This window comes from Oratosquilla oratoria, chromosome 22, assembly GCF_046742065.1.
Source record: "Oratosquilla oratoria isolate Oo_2021 chromosome 22, ASM4674206v1, whole genome shotgun sequence".
In the NCBI taxonomy this organism is placed as follows: Eukaryota; Metazoa; Arthropoda; class Malacostraca; order Stomatopoda; family Squillidae; genus Oratosquilla; species Oratosquilla oratoria.
The window spans coordinates 11,188,770-11,210,640 of NC_134798.1; the positions used below are offsets into that span (position 1 = coordinate 11,188,770).

At 36.8% G+C, this 21,871-nt stretch overlaps 1 protein-coding gene across 4 annotated transcripts in view; it reads right to left on the reverse strand.

The window, feature by feature from the left end:
- Nucleotides 1-332: 332 nt before the first annotated feature.
- The window catches only part of LOC143037429 (glutathione synthetase-like), a 371,409-nt gene continuing 349,870 nt past the window's right edge, over nucleotides 333-21,871 (reverse strand). For all 4 annotated transcript variants that reach the window (XM_076205616.1, XM_076205614.1, XM_076205618.1 and 1 more), the window contains one exon: nucleotides 333-11,509. In XM_076205616.1, coding sequence (XP_076061731.1) covers nucleotides 11,383-11,509 — 127 coding nt within the window. In that variant the 3' untranslated portion in view covers nucleotides 333-11,382. The remainder of the gene's footprint in view (nucleotides 11,510-21,871) is intronic.

Below are 21,871 nucleotides of genomic sequence, written 5' to 3' on the forward strand. Positions count from 1 at the left end.
AGGGTACAACAGAGAAGGTAGTGAAGTAGCAGTTGGTCTTCCTCTATGAAGAAATGTCAAGGAAGCCCTAAAACTCTTGTATAGTATGAGAAAGTTATGGTTTGGAAAGACAATCTCTTGAAGGAATTGGAAGTTGCAAGGTAGCAATTAGTTTCTCCCCTGGGAAGGAGATCCTAACCCTCTGCAGTGCAGTGAGACACAGCTTGTTCACCTCAGGGGTCAACAGCTGAAGCTGGTTTACCCCCACTGGTTCATTAATAAAAATGTTGATTTATTGCTTCACTATCACTTTCCCTAAAAGCTATATGATAAAGCTAATAAAACACAGGAGATAATGTGAATTTCAAATATATTTACCATCACATCACATAGATACCATCATCACATTCCTTGCTCCCCTCATCACAAAATATCCAATATAAATATGTCAAATAACAAAACTACAGTAGTAACATTAACAAGAGTGAACAAAGATACCAAGGTGAGAGCAATTAGGATATATATCTACTATACAAATAAAGACTATAATTTTTATGGCCTTAAACTTTAGTAATGAAATTATATTTGAATTTGATGAAAAATAACTCTGATAATTTGGAAGTTACATATATTAATCATCACATAGTTAGGTATTACTATATCCCAATATAAATATTTTTTGAGCACTAATACCATGATAATTTAGAAGCACATCATTCCACTCATATTTCCCATCTTTTCAAGTTAACCTTTCTTCATGTTAACCCCTCTTCCTTAATATATGACCATGGTAAACTTTTAGTATTCATTAATGATTATATACTCAGATTTTTGCTTGACTTCATCATACAACAGATATTTACCTTTAAAAACACTGTCCTCCTCTGTAAGGAATGAACTTATCCTATAAATTGCCTTCCATCTGTACTTATCAATCATTTTCACAAGTGAACAGATCCTAATCAGTGATAAATGACTTGTGAATAGATGAAAATGTCACCATCTCTCTCATACCAAAAATACCACTTCAATTCATTTCCATCTAATGCAATCAAGACAATAATTGTTAATCAAAATCTACAGTTAATGAACGAATTCGTACTTTGAAATAATTTTCTATACAAGTCTCACAAAGATGTACATGATTATGACAACTTTTGAATTCTATCATTAAATTATTCATTTCCCCCTTCTGTGAGTATTGAAAGTATCTGATTTGGTGGTGGCAGAGGGGGTGGAGGGAAGAAATTCCTTGGCTACAACCTACTTGATCACACTTTATCATACAAAGGTAAGGTTATAACTTATCCATGACAAGCGGTACCCAACCAAAGGTAAATTCTTACTACCATCCCTGAGAAGAGTTATTTCAATGAAATGTGGTGACAACTATTGGACAAGTGTGGGATTTGAGCAGAACTTGCCTGTTCTTCTCTACAGTCTTGAGCAACAACAAGATGATATCACATAAGGCACACATTCTTCATCAATGCTGGATTTCTTTACCTACAATATTCCAATTTCAATTTATCTATACAGTATTTTGCCATTTTCAAGATTCAACATGCAAAACATAACTTAACCCTTTTGATTAGGACGATCATCAATATTTCTTTTATTATTTTTATTGGCTACCCCCCTTATATGGGGGAAGAAGCCTTTCAGTATATTGCTGACAGTTCACTGGTACTTCTATCCTTGAGGGCAATATTACAAAGACATTTAAATTTCCTTGTGTTGATTAAGCTAGTTGAAGGGGAGTATATAAATACAGGGGAATGGAATATGTAGGGGATGGAATGGATGGGAGTGGTTTCTATGGCTTTTTCTTTTTGGCTACCCCCATGTAAGGGGGAAAAAAGCCTTTTGTTATATGTATGTATGAGTAAATTTTTCAATATTTCATTAAGAACATGAGTGGATGTTGTGCAAATGTGTTATATTTGTTCCAATTTTGTATTGACCGGATATTCTATTTTTACTTTTTCCAAATTCCATTATACTACATTTCTTAATAATGAAATTCTCTTCGTTCTTTTTACTCCATTTCCAGACTTTGTCCGGGCCTTCTTGAAAAGATTTGTAATCTTCTTCTTTACTTACTCTTCAACAGTTTCGCATAATCTGCAAAGAAGTTTATATAACATTCGATTCCTTCATCCATGTCGTTTATATAAACAGCAAACATTATCGGAGCCAATTCAGAGCCTTGGGGGACTCCAGTACCACTCTCATTTTTCTTCCGTTCAAGAAATCTTTCATCCATTCCAATAATTTTCCCTGCATTCCACCTATTGTTTCAATTTTTCTTAATAGTTTTTTGTGAGGTATTTTGTCAAAAGCCTTTTGTAAATCCAGGAAGGCACAGGCACAGTCTGCCCAGCCATCTCTTTCTTCTATTATATCTACCAATCTTGAGTAAAAGCATATTAAGTTTGTAGTACAGTACATGATCTTCCACTTCTAAATCCAAATTGTTTGGGGTTTAGTATTTTGTTCTCTTCCAAGTGTTTAGTCCATTTATTTTTTATAATTCTTTCGCATATTTTTGCAATTGTGCTTGTAAGGGATACTGGTCTATACTCTGTTGGATTTTCTTTGTCTCTTCCCTTATATATTGGTACAATATTTGTATTTTTCCAGTTTTATGGTACTTTTCCTTCTTTGAGTCAGAAGTCAATTATCTTGTGTATTTTATCTGAGTTCATCCATGCATTCTTTTAATATCCAGTTCACTATTCCGCCTGGTCCATATGACTTTCTGACATCAAGTTTCTTTATTTGGTCCCTTATTTCTTTCTGTGTCACCATTATTTCTTTCATTTTGGGGGATCCTTCTTGGTGACCATCATCACACATTTGTGAGCTTTCAACCATTACTTCAGCCATTTCTACATCTTCTGTGTATTCTTTATTTCCTTCACACAGTTTCACTATTTCATGTTTGTCTTTTAGTTTATCATTTACATATCTGTAAAATAGTTTAGGTTGTTCTTTGCATTTTGCTATTACATCTTTTTTATAGTTTCTTCCTCTCTGCATATGTCTACATATTCATTTCTCAGTTTGATGTATGCTTGCCATTTGTATGTTTGATGTGTATGTGTGTATTTACCTAGTATTTACCTAGTTGTATTACACGGGAAGGGGAGCTATGCTTGCAGTGACCCATTTTTGTATCTCACAAGATCAAATTTATTCTTGTATTGCACACACTATTTTTTCATCCAATTTGTTCCATATATCTATCACTCTGTGTGGGAAGCTGTTCTTTTTCAGGTCTCTTCTGTAGTTATCTTTTTTGAGTTTCACTGCATATCCTCTTGTTTTTCCTCTATCCCACTTTAATAGGTCCTCTCTATCAAGGCATTCTTTACCTTTCATAATTCTGTAGATGGTTAGTAGGTCCCCTCGTTCTCTTCTTTGTTCCAGGGTTGGCAATTCCAGTTTGGCCAGTTTTTGTTCATGTCAGGTTTGAAAGTGTTGGGGCCATCTTTGTCATTGCTCTTTGTATTCTTTCTAATTTTCTTATATTCTTTTTTGTACTGGGTGACTATGTCAGCACTGCATATTCCAGTTTTGGCCTTATCAGTGTTTGTAATATTTTCTTAATCATTTCCTTATCCAGGTATTTAAAGGCCACCTTTATTGATCTCAGCAAATTGTATGTTTCTCCGACTATTTTATTTATATGTTTATCTGGTGACATGTCTTTGGTGATCATTACTCCTAGGTCCCTTTCAGCATTTACTTTCTTTACTTCTTTTCCATCAATTTTATACTGTCCTGATATTCTCTGCTTGCTTTTTCCAAATTCAATTATTCTGCACTTCTTGATGTTAAATTCTACCTCCCATCTCTTGCTCCACTCTGAGACTTTGTTCAGATCACTCTGTAATGAGTCACAATCTATTTCGGAGTTTATTTTCTTTAATAATTTTGCGTCATCCACAAAGTAGTTTATGTAACTTTCAACGCCTTCGTCCATGTTATTTACATATATAGCAAACATTACTGGAGCTAGTACTGACCCCTGTGGGATACCACTACTCATTTCTTCCCATTTTGAATATTTGTCTCTGAGCACCACTCTCATTTTTCTTCCATGTAGGAAGTCCTCCATCCAATTCAATAGTTTTCCATGTATGCCTCCTATCGTTTCCAGTTTATGTAGTAATTTTCTGTGTGGTACCTTATCAAATGCCTTTGTAAGTCCAGGAAGGCACAGTCTGCCCAGCCATCTCTTTCTTGCAATATATCTATCAATCTTGAATAGAAACAAATTAAAATAGTGGTACATGATCTTCCTTGTCTAAATCCAAATTGCCTTGGGTTCAGTATATTATTCTCCTCCAGATATTTTGTCAATCTATCTTTGATGATTCTCTCACAAATTTTAACTATTGTATTTGTTAGGGACACTGGTCTATAATTTGTTGGGTCTTCCTTATTTCCCCCTTTATATACTGGCACTATATGATTCTTTATTTCATTCTGAGTAATATGTGTGTGTATTTACCTAGTTGTATTTTACAGGAAGGGAGCTATGCTCATAGTGACCCACTTTTGTATCTTTCAGCATCCAGTTTTTTGTGTATTTGGGAAGTGTGGATTTCCAGGAAAAAATCGTAGTGAAGAGATGATGGTGGAGATGTGTCTAGAGAGTTCACAATTGCAAATACAATGTTTAAAATGAAAGTTAACCATAATTACAATTGGGAGAGTGTGGTGGATGGAGGGGTGATAGGGCATTAAAGGACTATATAGTGGTAACCAAGAGAAGAGTTTTGGATGTACATGTTCTAAGGGGAGAGAGTGGGGAAATATTAGATCACTTTTTGGTGGAAGATGAGTTGAGAGTGGAGGTTTGATGAAGAAAGAGGAAAAGGACAAAAGGTAGGGAGGTGCTTAGAGTAAACTGCTTAAATGAGAAAGAAAAGGAGGAGTACAAGAAGAAGGTGAGAGAAGTGTGAGAGGCTGTGAAGAATGGAGTAGAACTAGGAGTGGAGGAGGAATGGGGACGTTTCAAGGAGTCACAAGGTGTGCAAAGATGATGTGTGGAACAAGGATGTCAGGAGGAATTAGAAGGAAGGGTAGGGAGTGGTGGGATGATGAAGCAAAGATGGTTAAAAAGAAGATATAAGCATTCACAGATTGGTTACAAAATAGGACGAGAGAATCATATGAGAGGTACAAAGAAAAGAGAAGTAAAGCATAAGATAAAGGAGGCAAAGAGGAGAAATGGAGTAAGAGTAGGACAGAAAATTTTAAAAGTAATAAAAAGATACTTTGGAAGGAAATTAAGAGAGGAAGAGGAGGCAAATCAAGTAGAGAGGAAAAGGTAAAAGATGCAGATGGAGAGATGATAATGGAAGAGATGGCAGTAAGAAGTATTTTAGGGAGTTGCTAAATGTAGAGGAGAGGGAGGGAAAGGTAGTTGCAGTGGGAAGCACTAAGAAAATGACAGTGATGAATGAAAAAAATGGAGAAATAAGAAAAAATGAGGTGAAAGTAATTAAAATTATGAGAGCAGGTAAGGCACCTGGGTTAGATGGGTGTCATGCACTGTGTCTAAAAAAAGGAAGGTACAGTGATGGTGGACTGGCTGGTGAGGTTGTTTAATGTTTGCTTAAAAGAGAGTAGAGTGCCAGAGGACTGTAGTGCCTGTATAGTTCCAATTTACAATGGAAAAGGGGACAATTGTGAGTGTAGTAGTTTCAGAGGGATTAGTTTGTTGAGTGTAGTTGGAAAGGCTTATGAGAGGGTTTAAAAGAGGATTTGAATAGGAACAGAGGGAGTAATTGGTGAAGAACAGTGTGGGTTTAGGACAGGTAGGGGTTGTGTGGATCAGATTTTTGTGGTAAGGCAGACATGTGAGAAAGCTTTAGGAAAAGGTAAAGATGTTTTTTGGGCCTTTATGGATTTGGAAAAGGCTTATGACAGGGTAGACAGGAAGGCACTATGGGAGGTACTGCAGATATATGGGATAGGAGGAAAGCTATTAAAAACAGTCAAGAGTTTTTACAAGAATAGTAGAGCTTGTGTTAGAATTAGAAATAGAAAAAGGGAGTGATTTGAGGTAAAGGTGGGACTTTGCCAGTGATGTGCTGTCACCTTGGCTGTTCAGTTTATACATGGGTGGGGTGGTACAAGAGGTAAATGCAAGAAAATTGCGCCGGGGATTGGAGATGTTTAAAGAAAATGGAGAAAAGTGGGAGATTAGCCAGTTGTTGTTTGCTGATGACACTGCACTTGTGACAGGATCAGAGGAGGGATTAAGGAACTTTGTAATGGAGTTTGGGAAGGTGTGCAAAAGGAAATTGAAAATAAATAAGGGTAAAATTAAGGTGATGAGATGTACAAGAGGAGAGGATGGCAGCAAATTGGAAGCATTAAGGGGGTACGCGACACCTGGGGGGGTGAATTTGGTCAAGATATGGCATTTTTCAAAACTGTGTTCAAAATGTTCGTATACCACTTAGAAATAAATCCCGACAAATAATTTTCCAGCCGCGCGCAATTTAAAGGTCCTGGGTGAGGATTAAAGGGACAGATTTAAAGGCGCAACCCACACTAGATGGAGGCGTGCCACTTAGGACCTTCAGGCGCAGCGAATAACGTTGAAATTTGATTGAATTTACACTCGCCCAGTGTATCAACGGCCAATACAATTGTGGAGGGGAAGGGAGGAAGGTGGAGGGAGAATATTTCGCCAACTTTGTGTGAAACTAAGCGTTAGTTACCGGCTATCTCTGAAAAGGGAAGTACGCATGTCTCATGAGCTCTCATTGCAATCTATTACTTTAGCTAGTACATATTACTCTTTAGTACAGTCATCATGGGTAGCAAAAAGAACAAAAGAACATCACAATTACAAAAAACAGCAGTTAAAGATGGCAAGCAGTCAAAGACGACTAAAGATCTCACCACCTCTCACTCCACCACCGCCCTCACCTGCACCTCTGTGACAGTGACAGAGGTAAAGGACAACATTAGACTAAACAATTCAAAGAGGAAGATTAAATCCAAAGAAGAAAGCAAGAGGAAAAAGATCAAGGCTATACAGGAAGAAGAAAGAAGAAGGGACATCATATGATGCTGGAGGGGGTGCCCTACCAACATAGATTGGCGAGGGGAATCTGATGAGGAAAGAGAAGGCGCCCACTACTGGAAAATAAACCTCTTTCCAATGATTTAGATACCCTGAAGACCCCCAGCAGAGAGGTTTCATATGAAGAAACCGCCAAAGGTGCAAAAAAGCAAATTATATGATGTTGTCGTCTGTGCGTCGTCACTACTGTGACATAATTATACTTTAGTTTTTCAGTATTTAAAGTACTTATAATTAAAATATGTTGATAATTTTTACTGTACTTACTTATTATATAATAAGAATTAAGCCATGAAAAAATCAGTCAAATTGGTGAAACTATAAGCAAGTTACAGATATATTCATATTTCAAGTTGCCATATCTCCGTTCGATATTTTTCTACTTTTTTTTAATCATAAAAAATCTAATATACATTAGATTTAGATGAAACTTACAGGGAATATTACTTTTAGTAACTGCTAGGGCCGATCATTCGAATATTTTGAATAGGATGAAAGAGTTCGGAGTAATAATGGAAACGAGCAAAAAAATTGTATTTTTCACGATTTTTGCCAGCCATTAAAATTAAAATGCCTGTATGCAAAAGTATAAAGGAAATTGTTCAATTACTCAATGACTGGCCCTAGGTGTGCCTACTGACTAATCATAGCCAAAATATAAAACAAATTGGTCCACGTATTATGGTGCTGTGCACTTTTAAATGTCGCTACTGGTATACGTACATGTGTACATGTGTACATGTGTACATACATCATTCTGCTTCACCTAAAATGTAGGCAATATGGATACCTATTTACCTGAGAAGTTTCAGCTCTTTACTCTAAATATTTTAGAAAATGACCTCCAGGTGTCGCGTACCCCCTTAAGGGAGACTGGAGGAGGTGGATAGCTTTAGATACTTGGGTGCTAATGTAGCAAGAAAAGGAGTGGAGGTGGAGATAGAATGTAGATTGAAAGAAGTAAATGCCTTGGGGAATTAAAAAATTTAATGAGAAATAGACTTTTGGGAATGGATGCTAAGAGGAGATTGTACAAAGGAGTGATTGTGGGACAGAAACATGGAACATAAGAGAGGAAGAGTTTAAATATCTTTGAGATGAAATACCTGAGAAATATGACAGGGGTTACTAGGATGGATAGTGAGAAATGAGGATGTGAGGAGAAGAGTAGGGGTGGAAAGGGGGTTGGGAGATTGGGATGATGAAGGAGTACTGGGATGGTTTGGACACATGGGAAGAATGAGAGCAGAAAGATTAGTAAAAGAGGTGTGGAAGGTAAAAGAGGCATTGGGAAAGAAGGGAATGTCTGTTGAGGAAGTAAGGGAGGAAACAGAAGATAGGGGTGAGTGGGGAATGGTTGTGTATGGATGATGCTGTGATGCATGGAAGGGAGTGGGTGGGGGATGGGGGTGAGAGAGTATGTATGAATGATATTTTGATGCAGACCAAAGAGATATCTCCCCATTTTCCCTTTTTCTGCATGAGGGAACGGAGAGGAGGGGTTGCCAATTAAATGAAGTGGCATTGCTGTGGATGTGCTGTGTCCTGCTGCATTGCTTCTGACCCAGGGTAATGGGCAAGATGCAGGGATGACCATCATCCAGGGGGAGCCAAGAAAAAAGGTAGGGAGGGATGGTGAATGAGAGTGGAGTATAAGGGGATGAAATGGGTTGGAGTGGATTTATGCCTTTTACTTTGGCTACATCCCTTGTAAGGAGGAAAAACCCATTGGTATATATATATATATATATATATATATATATATATATATATATATATATATATATATAGATATATATTGTGCATCAATAATTTCAATGTTTCAAAGGACTCTTCTCCCATTCTTATACATATAGCATAGTTGGTCACCAAGGGTTAAGTTATTCCTAGTAAAGAAATCCCACACCAGATGGAGATAATGATGCTAATATGACTTATCATCTTTGTATACCAAACGGTCTTGATTGTATATCAAAACTTTATAAAAGACTAAGGTGTTTTCACATTCATAACAAGTTAATATACCATACAATAGAATACTAACTTGAACTCCCATGTTGAGTTATTATGAATATTTCAATAAATATAAAAGATGAATGACTATCTCACTTGTCCAAATCATCTTCTCTTCTTGATAATTCTGAGTACACCCCTTCCTCTTGAATACAAGTCCAATCCCATACCATCAGCAATTTTGAAAGTGTAGTACTATTTCTTTCCATCAAATTCCTCTTCCCAATGCCTAAGAATACTTAAGCAATTAATGGGATGTAATTATTGCTTTCTGTACAACAAGGAAATGTCATATGGTCACCTGCAGTTAAGTATGATAAAGTATTTCTAAGGCATAATCACAGTTGGACAAATGGGTGCTGTGCAGTAAGCATTATTGCATTACAGCTAGCTACCTCACTATTGGAAGCCACCTTTTTTCACTACATTGCACCATGAATTAAAAGTGGCTAGTGCAATCAAGAAAATAGTCTTTCATTGAAGGGACTATTTTCATCACATTGCAGCATGAACTAAATATGGCTAGTGCAGTCTTTCACTGATGGGACTGCTACATAGGGCTCATCAAAGTAATGCACCCATTTAGAGTTATACCTATATCACCATAAACCAGTGTCCTCCCATGAGAAGAGCATATCACAGTCTGCATATGATTGTGTTACATTATACTGTGGTGCATTCAACTATGGTGAATTCACAATGATTGCATTAATCATTGGATGCAGTGCAAATACAGGCACACATCCTTCTCTTCCTGTGACTGGGATTCAGTTAAACTCAGTCATCTTTTCACAATTAGACAGTTACTCCTACCTTCTGCATTTGGCTTTCTGATATTACTTTTATTCTTATCTCTAATCTGCAATCTCCAACTTGGCTGCAGTGAAAATATGTCAAGGTACATCAGCACTTCATTAAAGTAATATTTTCTCATCTCTTTGTTTGAATTTCCTTTTTATCCTGGGCTCATACAGGAATGAAGAAAAATACATCAAGAAGTGAAAAAAAAAATGGAGAAGATATATGATCATAAGATTTTACATGACAAAATCTTTTGCTGAAGCAATTCTTCTCTAAAAATATTATATAGCAGTATATCCACAAAAAAAACTCAAACTTCAAGTTTTTCATGTGCCAGTGCCAACTGATAAACTACATTAGATAATATATAATCTATAAAAGCATTTTGATTTTCCTGTAATCTTATTCAAGAATGAAATCAGGTATCCAAATGCACAAGTTATCACTCGGCTCTTCTACCACCAAAATAGCATGCATGTACAGTATTTCTATGATATAAAAATAGGATCACCCTTTTCATGACACGTCATGCTGGCTTCTGAAACCTGCCATTGGTCAAAAGAAGGGTTTGCATGTGCTCTACCTTAGCAGCTATGATAGTGACAAAGTAGAAAGATAAACACATTCTTTCTTATCATTAAAAGGGCTTATGGAAGAAAAAAAAATAGTATAGTGATGAGACTGTTCTCAATATGTGAAAAATATTCCTTCATCTTGGGCACTCCTAAAACAAGCTGCATAGAACTTGTATGGATCTAAGAAGAAAAAACACCTACCAATGAAATGTCTGAAGTACTATCTTTTTCATATGAATAGAAAACAAAGGCTCTATAATGACAATTATCAAAATAATACATTTGAACACTGCATAGACTTAATTTGCAAGACCAGCCCCATTACAAGGCTTTTTAAAAATCTTGAAAAATATAGAAATATGTATGAAATATATATTACATCAACTCTATCATATCAATACACAATAGTCAAAACATGATAACTCATATCTAAATGAACATAAGTTGTCCTGAAAGAGAAATTATGCTTTTCATCTATTCATGTTTACAACCAGAAATCCACCAGAAGTATAACAAGTGAATAAGATGTCCAGAAGTATTACCAGAAAAAATTAAATCACAAAAATTAAATAGCCTCTCATTAAAACATCCTACAGAAAACTTAAGTTTATATTTCAAAAAAGGAATGTAACAAAACAAAAACCTTTCGATAGGGTTACCTTTCAGAGTAACTCTTCAAGTACTTCAAAGCATCCCCTGGATTCTCTTAATAGAAAATGGTGCTTGAGAACATAGTTTCCAGACACAAAAGGCCTATTATCAAGAGTTCAGAAATGACAAAAATACTGACAACAAAATAATAATTCTTTCAAAAACTTCCCCTTTGGGTGAGGTGTAACAGATTCTTAATTTTTTTTTTTTTTTTTTTTTTTTTTTTTGTGCATCATAATGGTAATCTGCATTTTAATCAGTGAGATACACAGAGTCCAGTCCTCCTTGGCCAGCTGCCACTCCTCCCTCATTTACTGTGGACATTTTGGTCCTTAACATATGTCCAGCATTTTTATTCACCATGATCTTATCCTTTGTTCTGAAATAAATGGGCAAAGAAAAAACACAAAAGTTAGAGTGTGGTGTATTTTACAAAACCTAAGCAATAACAGGATTATAGAGATACATGAAGTCCTAGGGAGTGTGTTTGAGAATGTACAGAGATACAAGTCACCCAATACTTTCTTTCCACTAGGAGGCTCTAGAATTCTTTCCCTCATTTATTCATTCAATCAATCTGTTGCCCCTGGTCTCTCTTGCAGAAAACCTCCAGCCTTCAGGCAACCAGCAATAACCTCTATTCATATCAAAACATGCACCCACCCTACACTTACAACATGTATAGGAGTGTAAGGAGTGTAGGAGACAGGATCCCACCAGTATTGCTCCTTTCCTGTATGCTACAATTAGGTAATCACAATTAAGTAAACACCTATCCCTCACCCAACCAAAAACCCATTAATTGTCCCTCCCATCTTATTTCCTTGTGAATGAAGGGTCATCCTTGTCCCCCAGAAAACTGCTTGGAGCAAAGGTAATACAATCTCTGTCTTAATTCTCACACATCAAGCCTCTACAGCCACTTTCTTGCTAAAATCTTAATGAAGTAATAGATCTGTCTATATACCAAAGGCTTTTTCCCCCTTACAAGGGAGGTAGCCAAGTCAAAAGGCAAGTACCCATTCCCACCCATTTCATTCCCACTCATTCTACTCTCATCCACCACCCTTTCTTCCCTCTCATCTTAGGACCTTGTAGATGACGGGTCATCCCTGTATACTGCCCACTACCCTGGGTCAGAAGCAATGCAGCAAGACACAGTACATCCACAGTAAGGGTGCTTCACTTAACTGGCAACCCCTCCTCTCCATCCCCTCTTGCAGAAAAAGAGAAGATGGGGAGAAATTCCTTTGGGCTGCGTCAAAATATCATTCATATACAACCACTCCCTAACCCCCATCCTCTCCCTTCCCTGCATCATAATATCATCTGTACACAGCCATTCTTCACTCACCCCTATCTCCTGCCCTCTCCCTTCCTTCTTCAAAAGGCATTCCCCTCTTGCTCACTGCCCCTTTCACCCCATCCATCCATCTCATCCTCAGTCATCCCCTCACATTCACTCCATCCACCTCTACCTTCCACACCCCTAATCTTTCTTTACTCATTCTTTCCATGTACCCAAATCATCCCTATACTCTTTTATCAGCCCTATCTGCCATCTCCTTTTCCACCCCAGCTCTCCTCTTCACCTCCTTGTTTCTCACTGTATCCAACCTTGTAACCCCTACCATACTTCTCACACATTTCATCTCAAACATATTTAAACTTTTCCTCTGCCTCCCTTATATTCCAGGTCTCTGCCCCCATACAAAGCCATTGGCACAATCACCCCTTCACATAGTCTCCTCTTTGTATCCATTCCTAAATGCCTATTTCTCATGACAATTGTTTCTCATATATCAAGCTTCTACAGCCATTTCTTCCTTTTTTAGACTTTTTGCTAAAGCTTATGAAGTAATAGAAACTGAAGAGAAGTATGAATAAATATGTGAATAAATAAACATATACATAAACTAATAAAACAATATATATATATATATATATATATATATATATATATATATATATATATATATATATATATATATATATATATATAGGTATTAGCATGGTGCCTTTTTCTCCTGCAACATTCAAAAAAGAAATCATTAATAACAATATTTAGGGGTACTTACCAGCCTTCAATACTTTGTGGAGAGTCCTCTCCTTTTCAGACAGCTCTCCAGTTGTCAAGGAATGGATTCAGAAAATCTTTGGAGCATGTGGGGTTCCAAGTTAACTTACCCTGGCCATAGTACCCAAAGGGACCCATACCATGACAGTATCAGGGTACTAAACTGTCCCCTGTGGGTACTTGAGGTGATATGGGTCCGTACCTGGTCATAACCTCACCTTGCTTCCTCGGTTCCCAGTAATGTTAAACATAGTCTCATCACTCCACAACACCTTCTTCAACTTCTGACTGTCCCACTTTAGATATTTTTTACAAAATTGCACACATTTTTGCTTCTATCCAATACAATGGGTTTAAATCATGATGCCCTTTGTTCATAACCAAGAACGTCCCTGAGGCAGTATTGGATAGTTCTAACAGACACCTGTTGCAGTAGTAGCTGGTCCTTTTCTCTCAATTACTTTGCTGTGATTCTAGGTTCAGCTTCCACCTGTCATTGAAGCACCTTAAGAGTCTTCTTAGAAATCTTTCTAGCCAGCCCAGTCCTCCTGACTTGTAGTAGTGGATCACCTCCTGTGGCCTTACATTTCTTTGTCCATCTTTGGATAGTGCAGTGCTATGCCAGTCTGAATCGAGATATGCTTATTGCACTTTCCTGCCACACAGAGTGATGATATCACTGCAATTTGGTCTTTTGTCAACTCTGGACCTCATGGCATTATCTCACAATGTACATTGTATTTTACAGGAATGGGAGCTATGCTCGTGGTGTCCCACATTTGTATCTCGTAGTGTCTAGTTTGCTCTTAAATTCATGAATGGTTTTTGCACACACTATTTTTTTGTCGTTTGTTCCAAGTGTCCACCACTCTATGTGGAAAACTGTTCTTCTTCAGATCTCTTCTATAACTATATTTTTTCTTTCCATGTACTCTTGTGTTTCTCTTGTCCCAGTTTAACAGGTCCTCTCTATCAAGAATTTCTGTGCCCTTCATGATTCTATAGATGGTCAGTAGGTCGCCTCTCTCTCTTCTTTGCTCCAGAGTCAGTAACTCCAGTTTAGCCAGTCTCTCTTCATATGACAAGTTTGAAAGTGCAGGGGCCATTTTTGTGGCTGCTCTCTGGATTTTCTTTATATTCTCTTTGGTACTGGGTGACCACAGTGTTGCCACATATTCTAGTCTAGGCCTTATCAGTGTGACTAATATTTTTTTAATAATTTCTTCATCCAAATATGTGAATGCCACATTTATTGATCTTAGCAAATTATAGGATTCTCCAACAATTTTGTTTATTTGTTTATTATATGACAAGTCATTTGAGATAATTACTCCCACATCTTTTTCAGATCCCACTTTCTTTACCTCCTTAGTTCCAATTTAATATTGTCCTGATATTCTATTTTTACTTTTTCCAAACTCCATTATGCTACACTTCATGATATTGAAGTTTACTTCCAATTTCGGACTCCAGTTCCATACCTTATTCAGGTCTTCCTGTAGTGATTCACAATCCATTTCAGTTTTTACTTTCCTTAACAATTTAGCGTCATCTGTGTTTCACGAGAAGGCTACATTATGCCGCCCCACATCCTTGAAGAGGGACTCAGACTCAATTTAGATGGCTATATTGAATTGCTGTCCACTGTTGTTAAGCACTGGTTGGAGAACGTGGCTGTGGGAAGACTATACATGTAACAGCAGGACACAGCTCTGTGTCATACCTCCAGGAAAACCCAGAAGTGGCTGTCTGAGAACTTCTACAACTTCACCAGTCTCAACATCTGGCCCCCAACCCTCCTGATTGCAAGCCCATGGACTATTATGTGTGGGATGCATTTGAAAAAGACACCATTTGTACCACCTGCAATACCAAGGATGAGCTCATTTCCAAGATCAGACTGTTCAGGTGTCTCTTAAAGGACACCATGAAGACCATGTGCTGTAGGTTCAGATCCTGCCTGGAGGCTATGGTGGATGGTCAGGCCAGCTTCTTTGAATGAGCTATATTTGGCAAAAGATCCTCTAAAAGATTAACTTTGAATTTTGAGAATACATCAATTTTTGGCCAGGATATTAAGTTTTTCTTTCCTTTCTGAAAGTGTCAATTTCATCCCAAACACCCAGTATATATATATATATATATATATCTATATATATATATATATATATATATATATATATATATTTAGATATATATACTTATATATATATATATATTTATATATATATATATATACATATATATATATATATATATATGTATATATATATATATATACATATATATATATATACATATATATATATACATATATATATATATATATATACATATATATATACATATATATATATACATATATATACATGTATATATACATATATATATATATATACATATATATATATATATACATATATATATATACATATATATATATATATAATATGTATATATGTTATATATATATATATATATTGAATTGAACACCACAGCATTTTCACAGTTATTAATTTTCTTCTTAATATTTTCAAGTTTCCTCACTAAAGTTCTAATATTGGGAGGATGAGCGGAAACGAACTTTCCAAAGTTTTCCATTTTAATATTTGATGTTTCGACTACATAGAGTCATTATCAAGTTACAAGAACAGTTAAGGCAACACAATCTACAGATACATTACATGGTCACAGGAAAAAATAGAATGCTACACTCTTAGGTCAAGCGCGATGTAACATATCTGTAGATTGTGTTGCCTTAACTGTTCTTGTAACTTGATAATGACTCTATGTAGTCGAAACGTCAAATATTAAAATGGAGAACTTTGGAAAGTTCGTTTCCGCTCATCCTCCCAATAGTAGAACTTTAGTGAGGAAACTTGAAAATATCAAGAAGAAAATTAATAACTGTGAAAATGCTGTGGTGTTCAATTCAGTGTGTATAAAAGAAAACCTGCGCCCTAAGTATATATATATATATATACATATATATATATATATATATATATATGTATATAATACACTATACATATATACATATATAATATATATAAATATATATATATACATATTATATATATTATATAAAATATAGACACACACACATATATAATATATATATATATATATATATACATATATATATACATATATATATACATATCTATATACATACATATATACATATATATATAATATATATGTATATACATATATATATATGCATATATATATGCATATATACATATATATATATATATACATATACATCAATATATATATATATATATATATATATATACATAATATATATATATATATACATATATATACATATATATATATATATATACATATATATATACATATATATACATACATATATATATATATATATATATATATATATATATTATATAATATATATCCAGATATACACAAATATATATATTCTTACTTATATATATATATATATATATATATATATATATATATATATACATACATATATATATATATATATCCATATATATATATAAAACCCCCATCATACTTGAGGTGTCTGAGAAGTATGATGGGGGTTACTAGGCTAGATAGAGTGAGAAATGAGGAGGTGAGGAGGAGAATGGGGGTGGAAAAGTACCTGGGAGATAGGGTTGATGAAAGAGTATTAGGATGGTTTGGACACATGGAAAGAATGAGTGAAGAAAGACTAGTAAAAGAGGTATGGAAGGCAGATGTGGGGGGAGTGAACATGAGGGGACGTCCTAGGATGAGGTGGATGGATGGGGTGAAGGGGGCTTTGGGGAAGAGGGGAATGTCTGTTGAGGGAGGACGGGAGAGGACAGAAGACAGGGGTGAATGGAGAATGGTTGTATATGGATGATGTTGTGATTGCATGAGGTGGAATGGGCGGGGGGATGGGGGGTGAGGTAGTATGTGTGAGCAAAATTTGACGCAGCCCGAAGGGATTTCTCCCCATCCTCTCCTTTTATGCAATGGGGGGACGGAGAGGGGGGGTCGCCGATTTAATGAAGTGGCCTTGCTGTGGATGTGCTGTGTCTTGCAACACTGCTTCTGATCCAGGCAGTGGAAAAGGTGCAGGGATGACCCGTCATCCAGGAGGTGCTCAGATAAGAGGGAGGGTGGAGGGGTGTGGAGTGTATTCAGGGATGGAATGGGTGGAAATGATTTTATGCCTTTCCCTTTTTGGCTAGCTCCCTTGTAAGGGGGAAAAAGCCTTGGTATATGCATGTATGTACATATATAGGCATCCTTCTCCTTGTAGCCCCACAGGGGACATTCCTAAAAAAAAGTAAAGGCATAAGAGGGTCTGGGAGTTTTCGGACCAGCACCCTAAGGTTTGGGTCTTTTAATGTGCGTGGATGTGGTACAGATGAGAGTAAAAGGGAAGAGATAGGTAGTATGTTTGTGAGAAGAAAGATGGATGTGTTGGCTTTGAGTGAACCTAAGTTGAAAGGGAAGGGTGAGTGTAAGTTTGGGAGTGTAAGTGGGAGGTTATCAGGAGTGAAGAGAGGGCGAGGGAGGGAAGGGGTGGCTATTCTAGTAAGTGAGGAGATAGGTAAACGTGTAGTGGAGTGGAAGGAGGTTTCCTCAAGGATAATGTGGATGAAGGTGAAACTGAGAAAGGAGATGTGGGTCTTTGTAAGTGCATATGGGCCTGGCAGTGAGAAGAGTGTAGAAGAAAGGGAGGCCTTTTGGATAGATTTAAATGAGTGCATAGAGGATTTAGGGAGACCTTAATGCTAGGATAGGAAATGGTCCAATTGATGGAGTGGTTGGGAAATGTGGAGTTCCAGGAAAGAATCGTAGTGGAGAGTTGATGGTGGAAATGTGTCTAGAAAGAGAGTTGATGATAGCAAATACAGTGTTTCAGAAGAAAGTCAAGCATAAGTACACATGGGATAGGGTGGTGGAGGGAAGGGTGGTAGATAGAGCACTAATGGATTATGTAGTGGTAAATAGGACTATGATAGGAAGAGTTAAGGATGTACATGTGCTAAGGGGAGAGGGTGGGGGAATATCAGATCATTTTTTGGTGGAAGGTAAGTTGAGAGTGGAAGATAGATGGAGAAAGAGGAAAGGGACAAAAGGTAGGGAGGTGCTTAGAGTGAACTCTTTAAATGAAAAGGAAAAGGAGAAGGAGTACAAGAAGCTGAAGGAGGAGTGGGAGGGAGTAAAGGATAGAGTAGAGCTAGGTGTGGAGGAGGAATGGGGATGGTTTAAGGAGGGAGTCACAAAGTGTGCAAGGATGTTGTGTGGAACAAGAAGGACAGGAGGAAATAGAAGGAAGGGTAGTGAATGGTGGGATGAGGAAACAAAGAGGGTTGTAGAAGAGAAGAAGTGAGCTTTCACAGATTGGTTACAAAATAGGACGAGGGAGTCATATGAGAGGTACAAAGAAAAGAAAAGAGAAGTAAAGCAAAAGGTAAAGTAGGCAAAGAGGAGAGCAGATGTGAAGTGGGGTAAGAGTATGACGGAAAATTTTGAAAGCAATAAAAAGATGTTTTGGAAAGAAATTAAGAGAGGAAGAAGAGGTGAATCAAGTAGAGAAGAAAAGGTAAAAGGTGTAGATGGAGAGATGATAATGGAAGAGAAGGCAGTAAGGGGAAGAGGGGCAGAATATTTTAGGGAGTTGCTAAATGTGAAGGAGGATAGGGAGGGAAAGATAGTTGCCGTGGGAAATGCTAAGAAAATGAGAATGATGAGTGAGGAGAATGGAGGAGAAATAAGGAAGGATGAAGTGAAGGCAGTTGTTAAGATGATGAAAGCAGGTAAGGCAACTGGTCTGGATGGATGCCATGCAGAATGTCTGAAAAAAGGAGGTACAGTGATGGTGGACTGGCTGGTGAGGTTATTTAATGTTTGCTGGAGAGAGGGTAGAGTGCCGGAGGACTGGAGGAGTGCCTGTATAGTTCCACTTTACAAGGGAAAAGGGGACAAGTGTGAATGTAGTAGTTTCAGAGGGATTAGCTTGTTAAGTGTAGTTGGGAAGGCTTATGGGAGGATCTTGATTGAGAGGATTAGGAGAGGAACAGAGGGAGGAATTGGTGAGAAAGGAGGAGGGTTGCTACGACAGGCCTAGCTAGCCGGTAGTGTAAAAAGTCTTCTGCTCGTGAAACTCCACGACCAGCCTCGGAATCCAGACGGCGCTTTGGTAAACAAAATCGGAAATGTAAAGGAAATTCGCACAAGACACTCCACAAAGTAAGACTTGCAACTATTAACATTGCAACATATAGAGACAAAGAGGAAGAAATCTTGGAGATGATGAATGAAAGAAAGATAGACATTATAGGAATGGCAGAGACAAGACATTGGGGAAAAGATGAAGGAAGAGACCTCGGAGGGGGATATACCTTAATGTACTGTGGATCAGAAGAGAGAGGGAGAAGACAAGGGGTAGCTATGATAGTGGGACCAAGACTGACGCAGTATATTCAAGAGGTGAAATTGATCAATGAAAGATTAATGAAGTATACAATACGAATAAAAGGAAGAAAGTACAATATATATCAAGTGTATGCACCACAACAGGGATGTCCTGAAGAAAAAGAAAATTTCCTGGATCTTTTAAAGGAAGAATATGAGATTCTAGATGGCGATATAGGACTTTTGATTGGTGATTTTAATGCTAGAGTAGGAAAGGAAAGAGAAGGAATAGAAAGTATAATAGGGACATTTGGCGAAGGGACGAGAAACTCAGAAGGAGAAAAACTGATAGATTACTGCATGAGGAACGGTTTGAAAATAATGAATGGCTTTTATCAACATAAAGAGGCTTTTATCAACATAGAGGAACATAAATTCACTAGATATAGATGGAATCAAAATACAGGACAGTTTGATCAAAAATCAATTATCGATTACATAATGTGTTCAGACAGAAGAATATTCACCAATATAAAGGTAATACCAGGAGTGAGTTTAGATTCAGATCACAGGTTACTGGTGGCTGATCTTAAGATTGGTAAGGTAAAACCACGGCAATGTAGAAAAAGAAAAATATTTAAAACAAAAAGTTTGCAAGAGGAAGATAAAAAGAATGCTTATAAAACTAAACTTACACAAAAATTAGAGAAGCAAAATGATGAGGAAAAAGAAAGATGGGACATTTTGAAAGAAACAATCAGTGAAGTAGCAGAAGAAACTTTAGGGGTAGAATGGATCGGAGGAAATAGGAGAAGACACACACCTTGGTGGAATGAGGAGGTCAAACAGGCAGTAAAAAACAAAACTTTAAAGTTAAGAAAGTGGCTAAGAAGACGAACACTGGAAAGTCGAGCAGAATATGTACTGGCAAGGAAAAAAATCTTGCAAAACATCGAGCAAAGACAGAGACATGGAAAGAACTGGGAGAGAGATTGACAGAGGATTTGCAGAAAGGGAAAAAGTTACTATATGGTATAGCAAAGTCATATAGAAAAAGCAAGGCAAAACAACAAACATTAAAGACCTAGAGGGGAATGTTCTTACAGATCAGGATGAGATAGACAACAGATGGACAGAATACTTCCAGGAGCTCCTAAATGCAGGAAATGAGGAACAATGGCAAGAGGCGGAGGAAGATTTAGATGGAGAACATGATGAAATCACACAAAAAGAAATTGAATGGGCATTGAGAGAAATGAAGAATTCCAAAACACCAGGAGTAGATGAAATATCAATAGAGCTAATAAAGGAAGGAGGAAATGTAGTACAGCAAAATATATTGAAGCTCATAAATAAGATCTATAGAGAAGGAAGAATACCAGAGGAGTGGGGTAAAACCCTAATAGTCCCAATTTTCAAAGGTAAGGGTGATGCTGGAAATTGTAACAACTATAGAGGGATTTCCCTAATACCCCACATCACAAAGCTATACGAGAGAATAATTGAAAGAAGAGTAAGAGACCTAGTAGAACCTTCATTAGGAGAAGAGCAGCATGGTTATAGAAGTAATAGATCAGTAACGGATTTAACTTTTGGACTAAGGATGGTAATAGAGAAGGCATGGGAATATAACCAAAGCCTATACATCGCTTTCATTGATTTACAGAAAGCTTTTGATTCAATACCTCGCAAAAAGGTATGGAGATGTATAGAGGAGAGGTATGGTATCAAGGGACATCTAAAGAAAGCTATAAAAAGTTTGTATTACCCCTGTGTATGCAGTGTTAGAACATCAAAGGGGGCAGAAAAGTGGTTCCCTGTAGAAACAGGGGTTAAACAAGGAAGTGTGTTATCCCCTCTGCTTTTTATAGCATATATGGAAACTGTAATAGAGGATTTTAAAGAAGGTAAAGAAAATTATAAGAACAGAATAATGGCTTATGCAGATGATATAGCTGAATGGAGCACAGATAGGGAAGAGATCGAAGAAGACATAAAAAGGTGGAATGAGTGCTTTATAAGGAAAGGCTTGAAAATGAATGTAGAAAAGACAGAGATACTGACCGTTAGCAGAAGAGAGGAACACGAGTTTAGCATCACCATAGGAAATAAGATGGTAAAAAATACAAACATCTTCAAATATCATGGAAGCGTAGTCACTAAGGAGGGTGGAAATAAGAGAGATATTTCAGAAAGAATAAATAAATTTAGTGCAAATGTTAGAGCTCTCTGGCCAATAATAAAAGAAAAACATGTACCTTTAGAAGTGAA